At 46.4% G+C, this 26178-nt stretch overlaps 2 protein-coding genes across 2 annotated transcripts in view; both read right to left on the bottom strand.

Moving 5' to 3' along the window:
• Positions 1-395: 395 nt before the first annotated feature.
• Positions 396-12041, bottom strand: DNAJB13 (DnaJ (Hsp40) homolog, subfamily B, member 13). Its single transcript, XM_012645717.1, has 8 exons — positions 11937-12041; positions 6980-7083; positions 5749-5910; positions 4486-4643; positions 3329-3442; positions 2104-2217; positions 1325-1401; positions 396-696 (listed from the first exon to the last, which is right to left on the bottom strand). The coding sequence occupies exons 1-8, from the start codon at positions 12002-12004 to the stop codon at positions 543-545; spliced, it is 951 nt and encodes a 316-aa protein (XP_012501171.1). The 5' UTR covers positions 12005-12041; the 3' UTR covers positions 396-542.
• A 4493-nt stretch (positions 12042-16534) lies between these two features.
• PAAF1 (proteasomal ATPase-associated factor 1) overlaps positions 16535-26178 on the bottom strand; it is a 58347-nt gene continuing 48703 nt past the window's right edge. Inside the window, exons 9-13 of the mRNA XM_012645571.1 lie at positions 22446-22537; positions 20813-20928; positions 19211-19293; positions 18344-18426; positions 16535-16985 (exon numbers count right to left, since the gene is read on the bottom strand). Coding sequence (XP_012501025.1) covers positions 16908-16985; positions 18344-18426; positions 19211-19293; positions 20813-20928; positions 22446-22537 — 452 coding nt within the window. The 3' untranslated portion in view covers positions 16535-16907. The remainder of the gene's footprint in view (positions 16986-18343; positions 18427-19210; positions 19294-20812; positions 20929-22445; positions 22538-26178) is intronic.

Raw genomic sequence — 26178 nt, 5'->3', positions numbered from 1 at the left:
CTTTGTGCAGCCTCTCTAATCTAATCAGGGTGAGTCTGTGGAAAATGGTCTTCAAGGTTAAGATGACAGCTTTGTTCCTGGCCCTGAGTGACCTGCAACAAATGTTTTCTTTTTGTGCTTTCATTTTCCTGTCTCTATAATGTGACCATGTCACACTTCAGAGACTGTCTCCTCTGTCATGAAAAGTCAGAGCAGAGCCGGGAACCCTTAGAGCCCACACAGCCCTGCCCCACTCTGCCAAGGTGGGAGCTCAGAGACTGAACCCTCAGGGGTCTGCCTGTGCCCACGAAGCCAGGACAGGGACCCAGGCAGTCAGCTCCTTAGGCCCTGCTCTTCTCTCAGCCCCACAAGAAGGGCCAGTATGAAACACATGCTCCTGGGTGTAGCTGGAGCTTAGGAAATAGATCTTTATTATGTCAGTTTAAGCCGCATGCCACCCCACCCTCATGTCACAGTGCAGCAGGCTGGTTCCCCTGCACACCCTGAGGCTATGGCGGGAGGTAAGATCTAGCTAACCACCCCCCCACCCCAGCCCACCACAGTCATGTCAGCAGTGCCTGGCGCAGCATCTGCTTCTTCTGGGGTGTGAGGCGGGTGGGGAACTGGATGTCAAAGAAGATGAAGAGGTCTCCCTTCTTGGTGGGGTCCTCAGGCAATGGCATCCCCTCACCTGGCACCTTCTTGAAGTACTTGGGACTGAGACAGGAAGATGAAAGAAGGGAGCTTAGAGGGCACCTCAGAGCAGTACCTCAGCAGGTCCCTGCCACCCCTGCTCACAGAACCCCAGCAAGGGAACTGTAGCCTCCACCTGGAATGGCTCTTACCAGCCAGAACTGGGTGGGAGGGAGAGGAGACTTGTTCTAAACAGCTTGCTCCCTCAAAAACCTGTTTACACTGTCTCTGATGGAGGATTCCAGAAATCTTGTTTTAGATATGGGAAACGGAGAGGAAGGAGGGTGAGCAGACCCTGGGGTGGGGCAGAGGGCCTCTCTTGGAAAAGGACTTAGGGGATGATGCAACTCAGAGCTCTAATGGGAGGTTTGGGGGGTGGAGGCAACCGGAATAACCCAACACTGGGGGCCTCCAGCCCCTGCAGCAGCTTGTGAAAATTAGAAAAGGCATTCCTTTTGCCAGGTGAGTGTAGCCTGCAGCTAGGCCAGAGTGTGGGCTGGTTTCAGTCCTCTCTCACCCCCTCAGCAGGGGCCCCTTGTGCTAGCTACAGCCCAACAGAACAACTGTACTGGGCAGACCTGTCAGACACTCCCCACTTTGTCCCAGACCAGCCCTATTCTTGGCTTCTGGGGCCCAAGGAAGATGGACTCACTGCACAATGTCATTGATGGGGATGTTGAGCAGACGGTCATCTAGGGTCTTCACCTCCACCGTGCAGCAGGTGAGAGCCTGGGGACAGTTAGGGCCAAAGGTGGGAACAGGGAAGGGCCATCATGGCCATCCCTATTTAGAAGGCCAATGTATGAGCCTACTCAACGCCAGACCCTGAGCTGAGCAGCTTGCAGTCTGGCAAGTAAGACTGATGTTGACAAAAGTGTTACGAAAGAGATGGAATTTAAAAGGGTCTGTGGGAGCCAAGGAGGGACCTCTAACCCATTCTGGAGCGGGGCAGGAAGAGGTAGCAGTGGTGGTAGCAGTTGATGAGGGCTTATAGGGTGAGGTGGGTAGGCAGCACGCCAGGCAGAGGGCCCAGCAGAAACAAGGAACGGAGGTGTGAGAATGCGCCACACAGGCAGGGCTGCTAAGTGGCACAGGGCTGGAGTGCAGGGGATGAGGCCAACAGCAGCCAGATGGCCTCGAATGCCGAGCAAAGATGTCGAGGAGTGTGGCAGAGTCAGATAAGTGTGCAAAGATCCCTGAGGAGAAGAGCCTGCAGGAGATGACAGGGGGCAGGAGATGACAGGGGGCAGGAGAGCCTGCGCATAGATCCAGGTGTAGGATTTGACGAAGTGCAGGGAGATGTGGGAGGTGGAATCGAGGAGATTTAGTGACTGACGGCAGGTGGTTGGGGGAGGGGAGGCAAAGTCTAGCCAATACAGGTGGGGCTCACTCTGGCCCCCCACCCCCTGCTCCTGCGCTTTGCCCACTCACCTTGCCCAAAGGGATGGGGTTCACAAAGAAGAGGTTGTCGTTCTCCCTGCGGAAGCGAGGGTGTAGCTTCTCCTTTACAATGAAGATGATGTCAGCTGGGATGACGTTGGGGCCCTGGGCAGGGGAGGCCAAGGGGGTGACAAGGACTCATTGGCTGTGTGACCTTGGCCAACTTCCTGCCTCTATTTGTCTCTGTCTTCATCTGTACGATGGGGAGATTAGACCAGGTTTTCTGGAAGGGCCTATTCAGTTTGGCCCCCATAGCCACTGCTCTGAGAAGCCTACCCAGATGAATGCCCCCAGAGTGACTTCTCTACTGAGCATGTCCCAAATAGATGCCTGCAGCTGGAGAGGGAGAGGCTTCCTCAGATGGCAGGCAGGACGCTGAGCTGGGCGTCAGCCAATTGCCCGCAAGTCTCTGGTCCTGCTGATAACTCCAGGAGTGGACACCCCTCACCAACTTCATTAAGTCACCAAAACGCTTCTGAGCATGCAGACAGAGGAATCAGACTGGCCCCTACCCCAAGGAGCTTCCAGTGGGGAAAGAGACACGCAGTGGATCCTCAGCATGCCCGAGACTGCGATAAAGGGAAGCCCAGGGGCTGGGGGCTCAGAGGAGGTGCTGACCCGTGTGGGGAGGTCAGGGAAGGCTGCCAGGGGGGACACTGGAGCTGAGACTTGAGGTTGTTTTTGGAAGCAGATGTTTTATAGGCGAGAAAGGGGGCAAGAAGTACAGGCAGAGGAATCAGTGTCTCTTGGCTCTGAATACTCCATCACTCCTCAGGACTTAACGACTCAGCATGCCTTGGTCAATAATTTTATGTTTTTATTTAAATAATATTTATTTAATAATTAAAATTATTATTAATAAATAGTTTCTGAGTAGCTCCTATACTTGAGCTTTATTCAGAGAAGCACTGAAGAAAAGCAGGAAGAGCACTGAGTTACGGCTGGGTTCTCCTCTCAGTTCTTGTGCCCTTTCCCTGGGCAAGTCCCATCCCTCCCCCAGCCTCGGGTCGCCATCTGTAAAATGGGCATAGCCTCTCACAGAGGTACTGTGAGGCTCCTTGGAAGGAAGATTAGGGATCATCTCGCCCACTCTGCACACTGGTCGCACTACCAGCCGAGGGCTCGCAGGGCAGGAAAAAGCACTGGCTCCTTTCCCCTCGGGCTTCCCACCCCCTGAGCCCAGGTGACAACCTTAGTCAGCTTCTCTCCCTCTCACCTGGTCCCCTTCCTTCTCAAAGGTGATACGTGTGCCCTGCCTCCAACCAGGCTTCACGTCAATAGTCAGAATCTTGTCCTTGATGGTGGAGGAGTACCCGTCCTCGTTCAGCACCTGCAGCGAGGTGGCAGGTGTGGGAGAGGTTTGCTCCAGATTCCCAGGAGCAGTTGAAGTTTGCTCGGGTTTCCATGAGCACCCAGTTGGCCTTGGCACACATGAATGATACACTGTGGCATTTGTACTTAAGCTCAATCCTCTAGCAATGGGAAGGACCTGCCCTGAACCAGTCCCTTCCCATCCTATTGCCATGGGAACGAAGAATTTATGATTCCAGGATGGCTGGGCATGCGGTGGAGCTGGGGCTGAGGCCTGGGATGCCAAGCAGTCACCGTGAATTGATCAAACCCACAACTCAAGTCCTGGCCACAAACAGATACACAATGAAAATGTACTCAGTCCCTCTCCAAATCCCAGAGGCCTGGCCCCGAGCCTCCGACAGGTCTCTTAATCCCAAAGGGAGAAAGACCATGGAGGTCAGTATTTCTGAGCTTCACCCCATCCTTCCCCAATTATGTCATCCACCCATTCCCCAATTGCACACCCAGCTGGATGCATCTGTGGAAAGCATGGCCACGTCGGCATCTCCTCTGCTGGGCAACGGTGCAGAAGCCTTGCTTTTGTACCAGGTACAGGGCTGGGCCATGGGACAGGGCCAAGCCAAGGAATGAACTCTGGGGCACTGAGGGTCTTCCTTAACTAGTCATCCTCCATGCCCACATTGCTCTCTCTAACGCATGAGTTGTACACTCTGATGAAACCCTGGGGCTATGGTGGGGTAACGCCCAGGGCAGAATTCACAGGAGACACTTCCCACAGGGATGAGGCTTAAGGAAGAAAGAGAAAGGGGATGATGTCACCCCAGTTAGGAAGGCTGCAGGGGGGACTCCTACACTACCAGAGAACCAGGCTAATACCCTCACAATTGTCCCTACCAAATTTCAGATTCAAGAATTCTAAGATCCTAGGTCTCTGAATCTAAGATTTCAAATTCCACAAGGGATCATCCCTGAGCCCTCCAGTTAGGGTAAGGGAGGAAGTGACTGGTGGGGTTGCAGGGGTAGATGACGGCTCCCAGTAGGAGGAAGCCAAGTACTCACCCTTCGTGAGATCTTAATTTTTTTGGTGCAGCCAAAGAATAAGTCCTCCAGGGACAGGTAGAGGTCCCGTTCAATTGAGGGGTCCTGCTTCTTGACACCTCGGCCCCGGAGCCCTCCAAAGTTCAAATCCACCTCACTTCCTTCTACATCAAAAAACTCTGCAGGAGATAGGGAGAGGAGAAAGAGAAATTGTGTTCAGAGACTTAGATTCGCAGTGTCTCTCTCTCTCTCTCTCTCTCTCTTTCTCTCTCTCTCTCTCTCTCTCTCTCACACACACACACACACACACACACACACACACACACACGCATCCCCGCCCCTCTACCTCTTAAGTGCCCCCAGTGTAATGCCCGGCATCCCATAACCACCTCTCAGACTCAGACTGCCAGGCTAAAAAGCTGTCCTCAATTGCAGATCCAGTGTTTATCATTCCTTTCACACACACACCCCCACCCGCTTCACCTCCACTTGGGACATCCGCCACGTCCCTGACTCAAACCACGACAGCATGGACACCGGAACTCCGGCTGTCTCAGGAAGGACAGGCGCGCCCTCTGGCGGCAGCGCCTGGCGGTGCCGGAAAAGACTGTTAATTGTGGGCGGGGAGGGTCGAGAGCGCCCTCGATCCTCCCTCCCCGTCCCCGGGCTCCACTCCCCTCCGCCGTCCAGCCCAGCCCAAGACCGCTAGAAGCCCCAGGCTGCAGCCCTCTCACTCAGACCACCGAATGATTTTTTTAAACACCTAATTCCCTGTATTGAACCCCTTTTGGCTTTGCATGGCTACAACAGTATCTGTTTCTGCAACTGATCCCTGACTCATACATAGTACATAGATTTGCATATACATGAATAAAGTAGATCTGTATATAGTATATGTAAAATATAATATATAAAATAATCTCCAAGATATAATTTAAAAAAAATCAATGTATACAATGTAGTCTATTTCCATAACAAAATAAAAGGCTTATATAAAAATAAATATAGGCTTGTAAATGTGTAGAAAATTTCTGGAAGGATACATAAACTGTTAACAGTGGGTGGCCACTTCTGGGGAAGGAAATGGAGGGCTAGAATTTCTTTTTCAATAAATTCTGTTTTACTTTTTTTTTTTTTACCACGTATTTTATATATTACGTGTATGTGTGTATATATATAATATATATGTATTTTAAAGTAAAAATAAAAATGAAACTACTCAGAAGCATATTTTACAGCTGTGTCCTTTCCCAGTAAGGCAAGGGGTGGGGTGAGACCTCTTACCACTGAAGGGGTTGTCTCCCCCGAAGAACTCGTGGAAAACCTTTTCAGCGTTGCCGTGGAAGACGTAACCAGTTGTCCATGGGGTCTGGGATCCAAACTCCAAAGGAATCCCGCCCTTCAGGCCCTCCTCTCCAAATTTGTCATAGATGCTTCTCTTCACAGCTGTGGATGTGTGTCACTCTGAGGAGGGTCCAGCTTTGGGGGCCAGATAGATGGACGGGGCTGGGAAGCAGGAGGACGTGGGGAAAGGAAACCAAGTGCCTGCTGTCTGGCAGTCTTCGGAATGAGACCCTAGAGTTAGGGGTTCGGTTTCATTCTGGGTGGACCCCGGTATGACCAGTACAGTCAGAAGAGAGATGGGAAAGACAGGTGTTTGCTGGGCAGAACTGAGAGACCAAGATTCAGGCTGTAGCCGTGGGATTTGGCCTAACTCGGTCATCATAGACGTTGTCTTATCTGGTGTAAATAGAATCCTAGAACCTTGAAATTTTAAAATCTAAGAACTCTAGAGCCCCCAAATCCTGGAGCTTTGAAATCCTAGAGTCTAAGGACTCTGAAGTCCTGAAAACTCGGGGCTGGAGAAACCTTAGTGATCTAGCTGTACTTCTGCACAGGAGCCGAGATTACAGTCTCCAGCACAAGCCCTCAGGAAAGCCCCCCGGCCACTGCCCAGCGTTGGGGCGGGTGATGCCAAGAGATGGCATGGGCTTTGCGGTTTGTGGACCCACTCTGCTGGTTTCCACAGAAGAGACATCTAACTACTCCTGGCCTTTCTCTGCCCCTTCCTACTCCTGCTGGCCTTGGGGAGATGGAGACTCAAGCACTGGGGGAGTCTGGGAAGGACGGCGCCTGCCCAGCTTCGCCTTCTTCCCCTCCGGAGCAGGCACCTCACTCTGCCCCCCCAAGAAGGTTCTGGCCCTGCAGGGCATGGGCGGGCGATGCGGAACAGCCCAGCTCCTGCAATGCCCTGACTGGGTGAGCACCTCAGCCGAATCCTGGACCCCACACGCCACGTCCTCCAACTTGCGTCTACTGAGAAAGGCAATTCTTTACTGTTTCCTCTGTTTGTCTAGGTTCTAGGCAGGGAAGAGGATGTTTGCTCTCTGTTAGGCCCCCTCAGAAAACCCAGCTGTTTAGCGACTTAAGAAACAATGTTAACAATGTTAACAGAAGGGTGGGCAACAGAGATCTCCTGGAGTGAGCCCTCCTGCTCAGCCCCACAGTCACTCACGGTCACTCAGCACGTCGTAGGCCTCTGCTATCTGCTTGAATGTCTCTGCTGAAGATGGCTCATTCGACCTCAACGGGTGGTTCTTAAGGGCGAGTTTGCGGTACCTAGAGGAGGGAGGGTGATACAAGTTGTAACAGCTGACCTGTTTCTGGGGGGCAGACCAGAGTTCAGTGCTGGCGCTGGTGTCTACTGCCCAGCTATGAATCAGGGCTGTCTTCACAGGCTGAGGTGGCCGTGGAGGTGCATCGCTCAGATCTACCTGGTGTAGGGAATGTGACTGTCTCACCAGCTGCCCCCTGGGTATTTGTGGGGAGGCTACGCTTCCCCCAAGCTGCCCTAGCCAGTGCCTAAGCGTGGTGGGGATATCAGGGATGGCCCATTCCTGCAGGACACAGGACACCTCCAGTGGCGACCTTTGCTTGAGGACTCCCCTCTAGCCTGGCTGACATTTTCTCTGGGTCACACCCCAGCTCTCCCACCCAAGCCCCCTTCTCTGTCGCTGGTATCAGGCCTGCACTGTGCTCTGAAGGCTGTCCCTGCACACTCCTGCTCCCTCCCCTTCCTCTTCCACAGGGGTACCCCCCATACATTTCACACACGTCTCATCCCACGTCTAATCCCTCCGCTTCTTAGTGTGCCAGAACTGACACACAGCCTCTTGGGAGCGTGAGATCAAGTCGGGTGTGCAAAGGGTCTGGCACAGCGAGGCCCTCACGCCTGTCAGACGTTGGCTGCCCCCAGCCACCTCTGTGCTCGTTCTTCCCCACTTCTGTTTCTGCCCAGTCCCATCAGTGACGAGAAACCCACAGCATCTGGGGATGTATCGTCAGTGTCCCAGGGGGGAAGAGAGGGCATGGACTGGGTGGTTAGTGGACAGTTTAATAAAGGGACCATTCTCCAAGGCTCAGAAAGACGGGAGGGAGACCACAAGGGACAGCCCAGTACCTGGGAACCCTGAGGCGCCCTGAGCCTGTCGGAGTGAGGAAACCTGGAAGGAGAGAGTGTGTGCACAGGACCCTTGGCAGGGGCTGTGACCTTCCCTCAAGAGACATAACCAACCTGAAGAGACCCCATAGGAAGGGAGCTGGGGAATAAAGACCACGGCTCCACTCTCTTCCCTCCTGATCCGGCTGCGCTCCCCTTGGGCAGGATGTGGCAGGAAGCCCGAGGGCAAGGAAGCCTGCAGGTGCCGTGGAAGATCAGCTTCCCCCAGCAGGGACGAGTGGGCGGGGAAGGGTGGGAGTGGGTCTGGAGGCCAAAGGGAAGACATCCAGCATGGACTCCTAAGTCACAGTCTTAGCCTCAGTGGGGTCAGAGTGTGGCTCCTGTTCCCCTGCCCGCCCCTGCCATGTTGGTGTCCCCAGAGTTCTGTGGCTTCTCTCCACACACTCTCTGGGGGCAAGGTCGCCGCTCATAGGGCTGATGCCCCCCCTATCTGTCTCTCACACCAGACCCCTTCGCTAGCCCTAAAGTTCCATATCCAGCTGCCCACTTGCTATCTCCTCTCCAACGTCCCACAGGCACCATAAATTCAATGAACCCCAACGTGAGCACATTTCCATTGCGAAATGTGAGCGCTGCCTTTGACCCCAAGTTCTCCTTTGTCCTCTCCACCGTCACCCCATCAGTCACCAAGTCATGTCAGTCTTTCCTTCTAAACAGTGTTCTGTTCCTGCTCCTTTATCCCTACAACTACTGCAGAGCCACGTCTGCCTGTATCCAGAAGTCCCTTCTCCAGTCCACTCTGTGTGCTGCCGCTGTGTTAATCCCTGATATCTCTCCCGCACCCCCTCCAATTCGATGCTTCTAAAATACTCTCTGTCCAAAGCACCCTCCTGCTGAAACCATTCACCGGGCTCCCCTGTCGTCTCTGGCATACAATCTGAATGTCTCACTAAGATCCAACCCCCCGGCCACCCCCCCAACTCCATTCTCCCTCCCTGCCCCCATGACCTCTCCTGCCCGGTCCGAACCTCTCACCACTCTCCAACCTCTCCGTGCTGTGCTGCTCGGTGCCCTCGCACATGCTACTTCCTTACCTGTAACATTCGCCCCTCTGCAGCTCCTCCTAGCTCCTCCTGGCAATTTTAAATTTCTCCAACATTTAGCTGCGGGCCAAATCCTCCCAGTGCCTTCCTGACTGCCAGCTTTCTGAGTCAGAGTCCCCCTCCCAAGTCCCCACTGCCTTTGATCCCAGTACTTAGCACACTGTGTTCCAGTTGTGTGTTGACTAGTCTGTCTCTCCCGCTAGACTGTAAGGTCCTGGGGTTGCTGTGCGCAATCCTCCGTGTCCCCAGTGCCTAGCACCGAGCAGGAGTGAGTATACGAATGAGGTGAGCTCACTGTCCTGCAGGGCAGCCCCGCTGGCTGTGGGACAGCGCTGACCTTTAGGCAACGCTCCCTCTTACTGAGCGGGGTCTGCTGTCCTGCGACTCTCCTCCATCCTTAAGGGTCCTGGCCCTGCCCTGGGGGCCTTGCAGAGGGAACGTCTCCCTTCAGAGACTGCAGTGAACGGCCCGTCTCAATTACAAAGTTCGCGACCAGTTATAATTGCAAGTAAATTCTATCAATGAGTAGAAGTAGAAAGGTTTGAGAAGAGTTTAGTTAGTTTTACACGGAAATTTGAGTGGTTTCAAAATTATCCCTGCAGTGACATCACCTCGTACACTTGGCTTTCCTGAAGAGGAGAGGAAGGGGCGGTGTCACAGCTCGTACACTGTGATTATGAAGCCGGCGCAATTATGAATTAGCATGGTGCTTTTCTTCCATACACAAGTTTAGCAATTTTTTGGTCAATATCCAGATACTCCCATGGGAGAGTATGTCTTACATGTGACTCACCTCTTAAGTGTCATTGCAAAAAACAAAAAGTTGCTGCAGGGGAGAAGGGTTAAGGATTATTTTTTGAAACATACGCAGTTCTTTCACTCTTTACGTGACATGGATTCTTTCACATGCAAATGATTGCGGGACATTTTCACATACATTGTCTCACCTAATCCTATTTTAATACCACAGCGATCTTTATTATTATCATTACTTTAGAGGTGGGGAAACTTGGGCTCACAGAGTTTAAGTAATTGCCCAGGGCACACAGCTGGCAGGCAGGGAGCCTGGATTCACATCCAGCTCTTTCCAAAGCGAAGCCGAAGCCGTGCTTACCTTCTGCGCGTCAACTGCCTCCTTCCTGGGAACTTTCCCTAGACGGGTCCTACTGGTGAGATCCCTGAACAGCAGATGACATTCCAGAACAATTGTTCTTGAATTGTTTCTTGGGTTTGTGTCTTGTTTCTGCAACCGCACTGCAGACTCTCCACTTACCCCTCTTAGATCCCCTCCAGGACCTGGCCCGCGATGCGCCCCCAGTCAGTAGTTGTGGTGTCTGAATGCTGGCCCTGCCACTTACTAGGTGCGTGGCCTTGGGATAATAACTGCAGTTGCCTCTCGGGGTTGTTGTGAGGATTACACGAAACAGTGACGGAGAGCACTCAGAACAGCACCCACACACTAAGTGTAGCTGTTCTCACTGCCCGACTTCATTGAGACTGAGTTATCCTCGACTCCTTTTTTCTTTACCCTCCAATGATCTGCTTTATCGCCAAGTCCCTTCTCTCCTTTCTCTCCAGCCCACTGCCCTGCTTCGCGCCTCATCTTTTTTTTTTTTTTTTTTTTGAGACAGAGTCTCACTGTGCTGCCCGGGCTAGAGTGAGTGCCGTGGCGTCACCCTAGCTCACAGCAACCTCAGACTTCTGGGCTCAAGCGATCCTCCTGCCTCAGCCTCCCGAGTAGCTGGGACTACAGGCATGCACCACCATGCCCGGCTAATTTTTTTTCTATATATTTTTAGTTTTCCAATTAATTTCTTTCTAATTTTAGTAGAGACGGGGTCTTGCTCTTGCTCAGGCTGGTTTCGAACTCCTGAGCTCAAACAATCTGCCCGCCTCGGCCTCCCAGAGAGCTAGGATTACAGGCGTGAGCCACTGCGCCCGGCCACGCCTCATCTTTTGACTTGATTCCTAAGGGTCCCTCTCCCTCCTGTATAACCTTCCACAGCACCCTGTACGTCCTCTTTTGTAACACTCATCGCAGTAGTGGCGACGTATTCAGTATCTGTATCCACCAACAAAATTAAGCGGCTTGAGATAAGGAAGCACATCTGTCTGATTCAGTTATATTTCCAGCTGCTACTATTGCATTTAACCCATATAGTAGGTGTTCAATAAATATTTGTTTAAAAAACATTTTTTTGGAAAAATGTACTGACTTTTGTCCTAGACTTTCTTAGGGATGGACCACAGAGTCCTTAAGACCTGATGGAAGTATTCAGAAATACAGAGTGGGCAATGCCAAAAACCTATGTGATGGCCAGAATGACACATCCAGCTGGCCAGGCCACTCTCTTGTTCACAGTCCTCCGGTTCTTCATGATCTTCAGGTTGAAGTTCAAATGGCTCCTTTGTCCCCCTTTCACACCCTGGAAAACTGAGGTACCCAGTAGAGGAGATGGGGCACAGAGCAGGACGGGTTGGGAACAGACTGAGGAATTAAGGTGTCTGATTTTCTAGCCTGGGCCCTGACCCAGCCCCAAACCAGGACCTACGTATGAAAGAAGTAAAAGGAGGGCCTGTAATCCTAGCATTTTGGGAGGCCAAGGTGGAAGGATCATTTGAGGCCAAGAGTTTGAAACCAGCCTGAGCAAGAGCAAGACCCCCCGTCTCTACAAAAAATAGAAAAAAAAATTAGCTGGGCATGGTGGTGTGTGCCTTTAGTCCCAGTTACTCAGGAGCCTGAAGCAATGCCATGGCACCCTAGCCCGGGGGACAGAGAGAGACCCTGTCTCCAAAAAACAAAGAATGAGCAAGGTTTACCTGCGAGCTCTAAGAGAGCTCGGTTTGGAAGCGATGAGGGCAGGGCCCGCCCCAGCATACCCCTAAGGCCTGGCTCCCACGCAACTTACGCCTTCTTGATCTGGGCATCCTCTGCATTGCGAGTGATCTGGAGCACAGAGTAGTAATCTTGGCCCATGTCTGGCTGGCAGTGAGTCTGTGGCTAGGCCTCACACCCCAGCAGGGCTGTTAGTCTGCGTTCCTCTGTTGCTCCTGACAACCCCACAAGGGCACTCTGGGAGTTGTAGTCCTGCCTTCCCAAGGAAACCGCCATCCCATCTCTGCCTCTTGCAAGAGCAAAGGAAACAATTGGGAGAACTGGGGCTGATTCTGTGACCCTGAATATGGTCACTCAGCTCAGAAATCGGAGTGTCATAGAGCCCTGTTTTATTTTGTTTTTAAGGAGAGCAGCATTAGCTGCAATTAAAACTTTTTAGAACAAATGCATTGACTAATTTTTTAAAATAAATTTTTTGGCCGGATGTCGTGCCTCAGGCCTGTAATCCTAGCACTTTGGGAGGCTGAGGCGGGAGGATCACTTGAGCCCAGGAGTCTGAGGCTGCAGTGAGCTATGATGACACCACTGCACTCTAGCAGGGGAGACAGAGTTAGACCCTGTCTCAAAAAAATAATAATTTTTTATTTTAAAATAGTTTTAGATTTTCAGAAAAGTTGAGAAAATAGTACAGAGTTTGCATATATCCCACACCCAAGTTCCCCTATTATTAGCATCTTATGTTAGTATGGTACATTTGTCACATTAATGACCAAAACTTTCTTCAGATTTACTGGTGTTTAACCTAATGCCATTGTTTCTGTTCAGGATCCCATCCAGGATATTACATTTAGGTGATAGTCATATCTCCTTAGGCTCCTCTTGGCTGCGACAGTTCCTCAAACTTTCCATGTTTTTGATGACTTTCACAGTTTAAGAGGAAATGGTCAGGTATTCTGTAGAATGTCCCTCTAATGGAATTTGTTTACTGTTTTTCTAATGATTAGACTGGGGTTTGGGGGTTTGGGAGGAAGACGACAGAGGTGAAGTACCATTCTCATCACAGCATATCAAAGGTACTAGCGACATGACTTGGCACTGATGACGTGAACCTTGATCACCTGGCTGAGGTAGTGTTTGTCAGGTTTCTCCACCATAAAGTTACTTTCCCCATTTCTGTATTGTAATTTTTTTTTTTTTTTTTTTGAGACAGAGTCTTGCTTTGTCACCCCATCTAGAGTGCAGTGGCGTCTCATAGCTCACTGCAACCTCAAACTCCTGGGCTCAAGCAATCCTCCTGCCTCAGCCTCCCGAGTAGCTGGGACTACAGGCACATGCCACCACACCTGGCTAATTTTTCTATTCTTAGTAGAGACGGGATCTTGCCCTTGCTCAGGCTGGTCTCAAACTCCTGACCTCAAGCCATCCTCCTGCCTCGGCCTCCAAGAGTGCTAGGATTACAGGCCTGAGCCACTATGTCCTGCCAACAAAGAAATCTTTACCTATTGTGAGGACAGTGTGAGGCCTGTGCCTGGCACAGAGTACGTGCGCAACAGCTGACGACGCTGCCAGCTGTTCAGGTCTGAGAGAGAGAGAGAGGTACTTCTCACAAGACGCCACAAGGGGGCATCCGAAAGCCAAGAAACAAGGTCTAGCGCGGAAGTTCACTGTAGCGCTGTGAATTCCCCTTCCTTACCCAGAATGCACTCCTTAACCCTAAAGAAAAAAGAAAAAGCTTTGTCTGCTGAAAGGTGGGCCTCTTCCATTCACAGGAGACAAAGTTACGGAGCCCTTGAGAGCTGGCCTCTGTTCCTTCTGTTTGGGTCTGGATTGCAGAGCAGCTGTCAAGGGTCACTACATATGTCACAACCAAGACGTCACTCTGGAGACCCGTGAAAGGGGCTCATGAATGTGACGGCAACTTAGAAAAGTGAGCCCTGCAACGGCAATTTGGAGACGTTCAGTTGCTCTGTGCTTTCAGCTATATCCTCCCTCATGCTGTTTACTTTTTTTTTAAAAAAAGTTATTTTTTGTTGTAAATTGGCAATTTATAATTGTATACGTTTATGTGGTACAAAGTGCTGTTATGATTTATGAATACAATATGGAATAATTAAATCAAGCTATTTAACATATCCATCACCTCAAATGCTTAACATTTTTTGTGTTAAGAACATTTGAAATTTACTTTTAGCAATTTTGAAATGTACAATATTCTATTATTAACTTTATTCCCCACACTATGCAATAGATGTCAAAAAGCAACGCATTCCTCCTGTGTGAGACCGTATACCATTTGTCCATCATCTCCCCATTTTCCTCCTGCCCCCAGCCTCTGTGACCACCGTTCTATTAATACTCTCTGCTTCCCTGAGTTCAGTTGTTTTAGATTCCACATACAACTGACAACAGCTCATCCTGTTTTCCTAATCTGACTTCTTAGAGCTTCCACCTGCACCTCCCGGAACTCAACGTTTCTAAGCTCCGGAATACGTCCCTTCTGGTCTACCTGACCCTATCAAGTAACACTCCTTGAAAGGAAATTGCTCTAGTCGTAGAAGGCTCTTGCTACCTGCTTTCATTACACGGTGCAGTAGAAGGAGCACAGTCTTTGGAGACCCACCAAGGTCTAAATCAAGTCTCTGGTATTTGATTTCTTTTTTTTCTTTAATTTGTGAGGAAAAACAAAAGTCTTTATTGATAAATAGGTTACAATTTAGTAAATACAGCATGGTTTGCTGAGTAATAAAAACTTGAGCAAAGTCTCAGTCTCTCTCCACCCCCACCTCTGGTTCTAGGCTTCAGCCCTCTTGCTGGACACCTTGGGTGCTGAGGCCTTACCAGGCAGCGCAGGCCTTCCTGGGCCAGTGGGGGCCTGTCTTCCTGGCCAGGCATACAGGTGCCATCTTGGACCCACTGCTCTGAGCAGAAGCTGCCTTGGTGTTTGGTCCCTCCCTAGACCCCTGGGCAGCTGCCCTTTGAGGGGCCTTGGCCACCATCTTCTTCCTGATTGGGGAAGCAGCCCCATTCTTGACGTTGCTGGCTGTGGGTTTTGAACTCTTACTCACATGTGGTATTTAATTTCTAGAGCCTCAATTTCCTTTAAGAGTGTTGTGAGGATTAAATATATAAATATAGTGCCTAGAAGAGTAAACACTCACTAGATACTCAATGAATTGCAGTATTTTTTTTTACCCTTTGGCTTAGACATAAGCAACAGGGTGTTTTAGAAAAAACTGGGATTTAGGCTGGGGGAGGTGGCTCACTTCTGTAATCCTAGCACTCTGGGAGGCTGAGGCAGAAGGATTGCTTGTGCTGAGGAGTTTGAGACCAGCCTGAGTTAAGAGTGAGACCCTGTCTATACCAAAAATAGAAAAATTAGCCGGGAGTCATAGCATGTGCCTGTAGTCCCAGCTACTTGAGAGGCTGAGGCAGGAGGATCACTTGAGCCCAGGAGTTTGAGGTTGTAGTGAGGTATGATGATACCACTGCACTCTAGCCTGGGCAACAGAGCAAGACCTTGTCTCAATTAAAAAAAATAAAATAAAATAAAAAAGGGATTTAAAATTAAGATAAAAGTTCCTGCTTTCTATGACCCTTGACAAATCACTTTATCTCTTTGAGTCTCACCACTTACAGGTTACAATGTAGTTATAAAAATAAAGAGGATACCTTTAAGAACTCTGTCAACCATATTATTATCGCAACCAGGAATTACCTTCCTCTCTTAAAAAAATCAAAATCTCACCCTGCATGTCCCAGCTCAAGTGTTGCATCTTCCAAGAAACCTTTCTCTAATAATCTCTAAAATATAAATAATTTGGTGTCCATACTCTGGACATTTTATATTAAAAAGAATGAGGAAGGTCTAAATGTACTGAGATGGAAAGATATCAGAGACATGGTTTAAGTGAAAATAAACCATGGAACACATACATTATGACTCTATCCTTACATTTAAGGAAAAAAAGAGATGACCATGCGACTCCCTTACTTAAACCTTCAGTGGTTTCCCATTGCTAATCAAGTGAAGTCCAAGCTCCTTACCAGATATTCAAGCTTCTTCACTATTTGGGCCCTACCAATCTCTCCAGCCTCAACTCCTACAGACCAACCTTGCCATCCTGTGAGCTCTGGGTTCCAGCTATGACTGAAGTGCCCTTTGACATCTCTTCCTCTAGGTCAGTGGTCCTCAAACTTTAGCGTGCATCAGAATCGCCTGGAGTGCTTGTTAAAATACACACTGCTGGCTGCACCATGGAATTTCTGATTCAGGTTTAAGGTTGGGCCCAAGAATTTCTAACAAGTTCCCAGGTGATACTCATGCTGTTGTTCCAGGGATGACACTTTTGACAGCCACTGCCTTTACAATGATAGTGATTCGACTTTCTCATCTACATGTAGGCTGATCAGTCATGTCGGTTTGCCTGGAACTACCCCAGTTTTGGCACTCAAAGTCCCATGTCACAGAAAACCACTCAGTTCCAGACGAACTAGTACAGTTGGTAACCAGCTATGTAAGAATCTCTCCCAGGTCACAGCTTATAGGACATTTATTGCTACTGCCAAGCAGTCCTTCTCTATGACCAAGCCAATAGGGAGTGCTGAGGAAGGAGTCCCATCCTCTCGACTGACTTTTTGCTGGAGTAAAAGTATTTAACCAAGTTTTTCAAATTCAGGCACCTCCAAACATATTTTCTTTATTTATTGCAGAGAACAGGCTTTAGTCCTCTGGTCTTTGTAAACAATTAACACAACTGATATAAGAACAAACTAGAAGCATCTATATCCTTGCCCTGTGTTGCTAGGGTGAGTTTATACAAGGAGAAGGTGGGGCAAATGCAGTGAGCACATGTGAGCTTCTTATTCAGTTCAAAGCGGGTCTTGGGATAGTTCCACATGGGCCAGTACAGCTGACTTTCTGTGACTTGCAAGGGGTGCCCAAGACACTAAGGGCCATGGTTCTTGGGAAGGACTGATGATGTCTCTGCTCACTGTTGATCAGGATCAAACATTTTCACTAACTGGGACTCCTCTTTCCAAGGGCTCAGAGGTCAGAAAGCTGATAGCGTCGTACAAGACCATCTCGACAGCACGTGTAGATCTGCTTCTCCCACGTGGCTACCTGGAACACAAGAATTCACAGTTCAAAGGAAGCCTGGGATTCTTCCATTTCAAATAGAGGGAGCCTTATCATTGACTCCCACTCACTAGTCCCAGGGAGTCTGACAAGCTTTACTGATCCCAAAGGCAAGAGAATTATATACATGGTGTGTGCCTACAAATTGCTGGCCAGGGTCGGGAGGCACCTGTGACTACAGAAGAGAGAAACTAATCGGCCTAAGTGGAAAGGAATTAGTGTTGTTCATAGTTTAGTACAGATGGTCTGCACCTGGGAGGACAGGAGCCACAGGCGGGCTTGGGTATTCCTGAAACTCATATTAATAAAATCAGATGCGAAAAAGTTCTGAATATGTGCCTTTTATTCTGAGGAGGATTTCCTCAACTTTTCAAAGAAAATAGCATGAATTCTGAAGCTGACTTAATCTCAGGTTTATTACCACATAGCTACATGACCTTGGGTATCTTTCTCAACACCTCTGGGTACCAGTTTCCTCAATTACAAAACAGAAATATCTTAATTCACAATATAGAACACTATGAAGAAATTTTAAAAAATGAAATGGAGATACATATAATATACATGTGTATATACATATTTATTTATTTATTTACCTGGAAAGAGCTCCAAGATATTTAAAAAAAACAAAAACAAAAACAAAATCACATGGCAATATATAGAGAATGATCCCAATATGGACAAACTAGAGATAAAACTGTATTATTTATATAAATATATAAAGATGCAAATGTGCATATTCTCTGAAAACAGTCTTGAAGGACATGTACCAAACTGTTAATGCTGGTTACTTCTGGAAAGAGGGGAACTAAAAAGGTCTTAAAGGAGACTTTTAAATTGGTATAATTCTGTATTTTTGAATTTTTATAGGTAAATTGTATAACTTAAAAAATGATAAGAAAAAATGGGAATACCTACACCTTAACAAATGGTAACAAAGATTAGATAATACATATAAAACATTTAGCACAATATCTGATCAATAAATACCCTTTTGTTTTTTTCCCACTCTAATCAAATGAATCAGTCTTGAACTTTTAATAATAATGATGGATAATATGAATAGAATACTTTATATTTAGAAAGAGCTTCCAAATGCATTATCTCATTACTATCCTCATTTTACAGATAAAATGACAGACGAGGGAGGTGAAGTGACATTTAAAGGAAGTGATGAAGTCACTTTTGACTCAAAATCTTTTCTTCTCATCCTGCCACACTGCTTATACAATAAGCAGTATTTTATTACTCCTAATGACCACAAGGTAGCTGGATTCAGTCCCCTAAAAGCCCTCAATCCCAGGTGAGAATCACCCAGGTCTGGTCTCCTCTCAGGCCTGTACCTTGTACACAGGGTCACAGTCAGCACCAGTGAGCTCAATGACATAGTCTAAGTCTTGCTGGACAATGAAACAGCTTCCATCTCCTAAACGACAGAAAGAAAATTCATATAACTAAAGAGAAGGTTGCAATCAGAGAGTTCAGTCCAGTCGTCCTCACCAACGTCACTCCTGTGAGGATCCATGGTATCCCTTAATACACACTTTGTTCCATCCACTTCCCCAATCCCACTCCCAAACTCCATTCCAAATATTTTGTCCTGGCTAGACCAAGGTACTCGCTTTACCCAGAATATGTAGTTAAGCATCAAACACAGTACACAGCAGGCACTTAGTAAATGCTAGTTCCCTTCTTTTTGCCCCCTCCCTCATCTGTGGCTTTGCACACGCCATAGCTTCAGCCTTCAATGTCCACCCTCACATCTCCAGCTGGTGAAATCTTCATCATCTTGCATGTCATCTTGTCCCTGAAGACCTTGCCGACAGCACTCCTACCTCTAGAATTAGCTATTCTCCGTGTTCTCATGCAGTCTTCTGCTGTAGTACTTGTCAAACTAGATGGCAATCACACGTTCACACATCTGTTTGCCTTACTAACTGTGAGCTCCTTTAGGGTAGAGACTTAGTGGGTATTGAGCTAAATGCTGGGGATGACAAGATGAATACGACACAGTCACCACTCTCAAGCAGCTTGGAATGGAGGAGGACATAGCCAATCACAATGTAGAGTGATAAGCACTATTGATAAGCACAATATGCCGAAGAACTGTAGAGGACCATGCCCCAATCCATCCATAGATCAGGCACTGAAAATGATTTTTAACTGATTGAACTTCAGGGAAGCATCTCTCAATTGGCCCACGGACCCACCTTGGCTTGCAATGAATCCATCTCTGAAACTCAGCAGGGACAGAACTGGTGCTCCTGATCTGTGGACGACCTGCACTGGAGTTCTAGGATTCAGAGTAAAAGGGACAGTTTTACTTTTTTTCTTCAAAAGCAACGTTTGACTATATTCAACAGACAGTACTAACCACATACAAGCAAACAGGACAAATGTGGAGAAACATTAAACATTCATATGGTTTCTTTCCTGGCAAGATCTTTAACTGGCAGATCAAAGTAATTCTTCAAACCACCTTGGAGTAAATCTAAACATGTCTCTAACCATGAACTAAGTCACCACCCAAATCTTGAGTTTTTAGGAGAGATCTGACATGGGGTGAACATAATGTTAACAGTATGTTAACTTTTAGACAGAATTAAGACTAATCGTGAAATACTACAACTGCCAGGTCTCGAAAAAGAAAAAGGTGAGAATCAACTTAATATAAATGTAAGAGTGACTTTATAAAACTGATCAGAGATTCCCTATTTCCATGGAGGCAAAAAAGAGAGCAAAAATAAAATAACTTGAATGATGGAAGAAAAGGTGTATGCTAGTCACCATCTAGTGGAATTTATTCACTGCTCTTGGAATAAAGTCCAAACTCCTTAGGATGGTAGGTAAGGCCTCAGCAGCCCCCTATTTTTCTGTCTGGCATCACTCCTCGCCCCAGCTGCAGGGTATATACCTGTCACACTAAATGACTCAGCGACCTCTGAAAGTGACATACTTTCACATGCCTTCGTGCTTCTATATACGCGGTTCTACCCAGGCCAGGTCCTCCCCTTCTTCTTTACTTGCTAACATCCTACTCAACAAGATGTAGTGCCTCTCATTTCCTTGGAGAAGCAGTCTCTCCTCCTTCCCTCTCCTTTCTGGTGCTTCCTCACACCCCTGTGGGCAGCCCTGTCAGACCAGTGATCTCGCTGCATCACAACAGTCTTTCACTGGTCCATCTTTACCACTAGACTCCCAGTGCCTCAAAAGTAGAGTCTGTATCTTTTATTTCTGTTTTTCAGTGCCCTGCACCAAACCCAGTGTCCACAAAAGCCATTCAATAAATATTAGTTGAACAAAGGGAGGAAATCAAAGGGGGAAGGGGCAGAAGCACAGACTGTTAAATCCTGCAACAGAGAGACTGATTCTCTTTGGATGTCTTTAAGTTCAAGAGAAGGCCTGTTTCAGATGGGTCTGCTCAAAGCTAAATAAGAAACAGAGCTGGCTTACTTAAACTAAAAATGATCATTCAGTCTTAGGCTGGCTCAGGTCTAATATCATAGAGAAAATTACTGAGCTTCTTAAGGTTAAAAGTTCTAGACAATCATTCTAAATGAAATGTTAGTTCACATTTAAGCTTAATTTCCAAAGCAATCATTACAGTCATACAATCATGACAGTATGAATCAAATTACCTTTTAATATGATTCCAGGATAATAAGAACAATCACAAAATTCAGACCGGAAAACCTCTATAAATGGAAAAATATACCCTTGATTCAATATGCTAGGCTAAGTCAATGTAAAAGCCAATAAAAAAAACTCCACTCTGTAGAAGACCTGCATCATGCAAATGAATGGTGACTCACCTTGGACTCCTCGCATCCAGCTGATAAATGTTTCCATCTTGTGTCCCAGCCAATAGCAAGAAGCCAGAGAGAAAAGTACAGCAGTTGAAGGCATCTGAGCCAATAAAGAGGAACACCTGGGAACAAGCAGGAGCCAAAAATGCTGTTTAAAGATTAATTTGTTTCCAGGAACAAACAGGCACCAAAAAAAGGGAAAATTTCACTATTTTTAGAGACATTTTCTTTCTTCCTCCTCTCATCATTCTCAAACAGTAAACTAGGCACTCGCCAATAACTGAATAGGAAGCACTCCTGGGATTGCAGGAGCCTGAGGTTGTCTGAGGACTTGAGCAGGTTATGTAATACCAGACTCTGAGGTAGCTGTTTTCCAACTATTACCCCTCAACACACTGTCTCATAGGATCCTCATCACCAAAAACCCTTCTTTTCCCTTTTTTCATTATAACCCTCAATTTGAGAAACGCTTATAATTCCTGCATTTAAGTTTTGTTTCATGTCACTTCCAGCAACCTTTTGAAGGGTGGTACTTTGTGGGAAAAGAAACAGGCTTAAATAAAGTGGCAATGTAAAAAATCATAATTCTCCCCATACATCTGAAAAAAGAATTTATTAGATTTTCTTTTTCTTTTTCAAGATGGGGTCTCCCTATGTTGCCCAGGCTGGTCTTGAACTCATGGCCTTAAGTGACCCTCCCACCTCAGCCTCCCCAGTTGTTGGGATTACAAGCGTGAGCCACTGCACCCAGCTTAGATTTTCATTCATTCCTTACTCCTAGCTCAAACTGATGATCATTTCTCCCTCAAAGTTCTAAAAAGAAAAAACAAAACAAACAAAACTTCCTTATTTCCCTTTGGAAGTAAAAGCCAGCACGGCAATGCAAGGGCAAAGGCAATATTAGCAAAAATGTTGATGTTCCTAAACAAACTCTGAAAGTGGAAATAACACCAGCACAATACAATAACAAGATGAAACGAAAATAACAAACCCTGTGGCCAAACCAAATCATTAAAGTTGTCTGGATCATGATGACAGGAGCTAGAAAGAAATTTAAAAAATCTTATCTCAGGGAAGACAGAATTTAGTTAAGGGCACTGTCTACCCAACAAAACTTTAGAGGATGAAGGAAGAAAATTCAACTAATGGTTTTGGTCATTAACTGATCAAGGGCCCTAAATGCATGAGACCTTTACTCAGATTTTTTTCACATTACCTTAGAAATAAAAAAACCCATAAAGAAAATCTATACCGCCTCATCATTTTACATATAGCACACTGAGGCCAAGAGAGGAAAGGTGACTTAACAAAGGTCACATAGCAGTAGAGTATTAATCCTTGTCACGTAACCTTACGAGGTAAGTCCTATTATGCCCAGTTTAGTGATAAGGAAACTGAGGCTCAGATAGGTTAAGTAGCTTGTCCAATGTTGTAGTCATTAAGTGGAAGAGCTGAGATTTACATGTTGCCCTTATTTCAAATGCCACGCTCTTAATCACCACACTGTACTGCCTCTCACCCACGCAGCCTGCTCAAAAGTGAGCACAGGGAGTAAGGAGAAATGCTTCCAAATAGCTTTCCACGAATCAGAGTGACTCAGGTTGCCTCAGAGTTAAAAGGTCGTATAGGAACCACTTGCCGGCTGCCTGCTCTGTAGTCCCAAGCACTGAAGCTTCTTATCTTCCCGGGCCAACAGCAGCATTTTCGCCTCTGTTCCAACCTCCCGTTCACCTGCATGACAGATGAGCTATGTTAGTAACAGCTGGCAGCGCCCATGAAGCACAGATACTTATGGCTGTTTCCTGACTAACAAGTGATTCACTTGTTAATTGAAAAGAAAACATTTATTATGTTCTATATCTCACTGTGGTATTATTTATACAACTGTACACATTTGTCAAAACTCATAGAACTATGCAATTAAAAAGGGTGACTTTTACTACATATAAAATATAATAATATAATAAGCCCAACCTTAAAAATATTAAGTTGTTGGTAATGTGGTAAGACACCACACTAGGAGCAGGGGTACAGTGTTGAAAAAGATAGTCTCTGACCTCAAATACCTTACAGCATGGAGGAGATGAAATTCCTTCATTCACTCAAAAAATATTTATGAAGGGTCTTCTATGTAGCCGGCAGTATTCTAAGTGCTAAGGGAACAGTGATAACAAACAGATAAGATCCTCACTCTCGAGGATTCTAGTGGAAAGAGACCACAGGTACATAAACAAGTAGGATACACTTTCGGAGAGTGATGAGTTCTAAAAGGAAATAAAACAGGAAAATATGATCAAAAGTGTAGATGGTGGGAGACTGGGTGGGGGAAGGTAGCTTTAAATTTAAACTTCTACTTTAACAAGGCTCTGTGGAAGTCACTTTTCAATGGAGACCTGAATGGTGAACAGAAATCAGTCACGTGAAGAGCTGCAGGAAGTATATTCCAGACGAAGGGAAGAAGAAGGCAAAGTCCAGACACTGGGAGAGTCTGCTGTGCTGGAAGAACAAACAGAAGCCTGTGGCTGAAATGTCATGGGCCTGGCAGAGGGTGGTCTGATATGAGGCTGGAGAGGAATGCAGGGGTCAGAAAGCATAAGGGCTTGTTGTACGCCATTCTAAGGGGTCAGGATTTTAACATATGGATAAAGGGAGGTCACTGAAGGGTTTTAAGCAGGAGAGTAACATGACTTACGTTATTTTATAAAGACCAAAATGGTTGCTCTGGAAAGAATGGTTTATAGGAGAACAATCCAGGCATTAGTATAGTCAGTCAATAAATGATGACAAGATGTTGGCAGAAGAGAGGGAAGGAGAGAGTGGGAAGGAGAGGGAGAAGAAAAGTTAGAAACACTCTGAAGGTAGAGATGACATACTTTGTTGATGAGGGAAAAGGGAGGTGGACCATGAATGAATCTTAGGCTTTAGCTTGAGCAAATGTGTAGATGGTGGTGCCTTTTTCTGCGATGGGGAAAACCAGATGGGGTGGGGAAATCAAACACTCCTCATTAGACAAGGTAAGTTCAAACTATCTATTAGACATTTAAACAGAGTCTGGCACTCAAGTGAGAGTTCTATGTTTTAGATGTACTTTTGGAAATCATCAGCTTAATACAATATTTAAAGCTATGGAACTGATGAGATCACCTAGGGAGAAACTCTAGTGAGAGCTGAGGGCCCAGGATTTAATAGTGAGGCCCTCTAATATTTAAAGTAGAAGAGAGGAGATTTATAAAAGGAGACTAAGAAGCAGCAGCCAAAGAAATAGGAAGAAAACCAGTATAATGTGATATCATAGAAGCCAAGAAAGAAAAGTGTTTTGAGGAATAATATTGAATTCAGAAAGACAAGCACAGAGAAGACTGGATTAGGCAATATGAAGGTCATTGGTGATCTTGACAAGAGTCATTTCAGTCAAGTAGCTGGGCATAAACCATCCTAGAATGGGTTGAAGAGTAAATGGGAATAAAAACATAGAGAAAAGAATATTTTCACTTAAATTACTTTCATTATCAACTAATTTTTAAAAAACTTAACCTTGTTTTAAGTAACATCTGTGAAATCTTAGGTTTAAAGTGCAATATATGTATTATGTTAATATATATAATGACTATTAAAAATGTATAGTGCTGGCCGGGTGCAGTGGCTCACACCTGTAATCCTAGCACTCTGGGAGGCCCAGGAGGGAGGATCGCTCAAGGTCAGGAGTTCGAGACCAGCCTGAGCAAGAGCGAGACCCTGTCTCTACTAAAAATAGAGAGAAATTAGCCAGACAACTAAAAATACATAGAAAAAATTAGCCGGGCATGGTGGCATGTGCCTGTAGTTCCAGCTCCTCGGGAGGCTGAGGCAGTAGGATTGCTTGATCCCAGGAGTTTGAGGTTGCTGTGAGCTAGGCTGACACCATGGCACTCGAGCATGGGCAACAGAGCGAGACTCTGTCTCAAAAAAAAAAAAAAAAAAAAGTATAGTGCCTAAAATGATCTCATTTACCACTAACTGCACATGTATTTTCTTTAAGAAATAGACTCTCCCTATTAATCCATTAATTCCCAAAAAGGGACCAGGGAGCATCTGGTGGTCAGCAAGTTTTAGCAGTTCTTGGACCATAGTGAATCTATATGGGAAGTTTAAGATGGGGGTGGCAGGTGTGTGAGTGTGTGAGCACCTATAGTGTGTGAAAAGTCAGGGGCAAAATTAACCCAAATGAGTTGAAAATTTAGGCCCATACAAAAACCTGCACATAGATGTTTATAGTAGCTTTATTCATAATTGCCAAAACTTGTAAACGACCAAGATGTCCTTCAGTAGGTGAATGGATAAACTGTGGTACATCTAGACAATGGGATATTATTCAGTGCTAAAAAGAAATGAGCTATCAAGCCATGAAAAGACACAGAGGAACCTTAAATGCATATTACTAAGTGAAAGAAGCCAATCTGAAAAGACTACATACTGTTTGATTCCAACTCTAACATCCTGGAAAAGGTAAAACTATAGAAACAGTAAAAAGATCAGCTGTTACTACAGGTTGGAGAGAGGGAGGGATGAAAAGGCAGAGCCCAGAGGATTTTTAGGGCAATGAAACTATTTTATATAACGGTAGATTCACGTTATTATACATTTTTCAAAACCTACAGAATGGGCACCACCAAGAGTGAACCCTAATGCAAACCATGCACTTTGGGTGATAATGATGTGCCAGTGTAGGTTCACCAATTATAACAAACTTACCACTCTGGTGGGGAATGTTGATAGTGGGGGAGGCTACACTTGTAGGGGATGGAGAGTATATGAAAACTCTCTGTACTTTCTTCTAAATTTTGCTGTGAACCTACAACTGCTCTAAAAATTAAAGTCTACTTTTGTTAAATGTGAGGGGCTAAGACAATGGTAGAAAAAATAGTCCTATGGAACAGAGAAGCAATTATTAATTATTATCATGGGAAAATGAGGAAGTTGCCTTATTAGGATCTTCACTATTCTGTCTCAACGGAGCTATTCAACCTCTTTCTCACTAGTACCACGCGACCTTCCAGCCCAGCCAAGCATATCTTTTTATAACACTAAGTTTCACATCCAAGCTGTAATATAAACTGCCCCTACACCTACCCCCTGCCCTAGCTCCCATTGTCTTATCTTTACCATTCTTGTCTGTTCAACCTGAACTCATCCTTCAAAAGTTTAAGCCAACTTCTTTCGTTACGCCTTTCCCAGAAACATTCCTTTCCTCTGAAAACCTATTACATCTGTATTAAGAATCAGTAATTTGCCAGGCACAGTGCCTATGGTCCCAGCTACTTGGAAGGCTGAGACAGGATTGCTTGAGCCCAGGAGTTCAAGGCCAGCCTGGGCAACATAGCAAGACCCTACGT

The sequence above is a fragment of the Propithecus coquereli genome, unplaced genomic scaffold (genome assembly GCF_000956105.1).
Source record: "Propithecus coquereli isolate 6110/MARCELLA unplaced genomic scaffold, Pcoq_1.0 Scaffold235, whole genome shotgun sequence".
In the NCBI taxonomy this organism is placed as follows: Eukaryota; Metazoa; Chordata; class Mammalia; order Primates; family Indriidae; genus Propithecus; species Propithecus coquereli.
The sequence above is the reverse complement of the archived record's forward strand: the minus strand, read 5'-3'. Positions and strand labels throughout refer to the sequence as shown.

Coding starts and splice junctions, on each gene's coding strand:
- DNAJB13 (XM_012645717.1), bottom strand. CDS start 12,004: ATGGGCCAAGATTACTACTCTGTGCTCCAGATCACTCGCAATGCAGAG. Junction 5,911..6,979: donor CTACGACGTGCTGAGTGACC/GTGAGTGACTGT, acceptor ACACATCCACAG/CTGTGAAGAGAAGCATCTAT. Junction 4,644..5,748: donor GGGAGACAACCCCTTCAGTG/GTAAGAGGTCTC, acceptor TATCTCCTGCAG/AGTTTTTTGATGTAGAAGGA.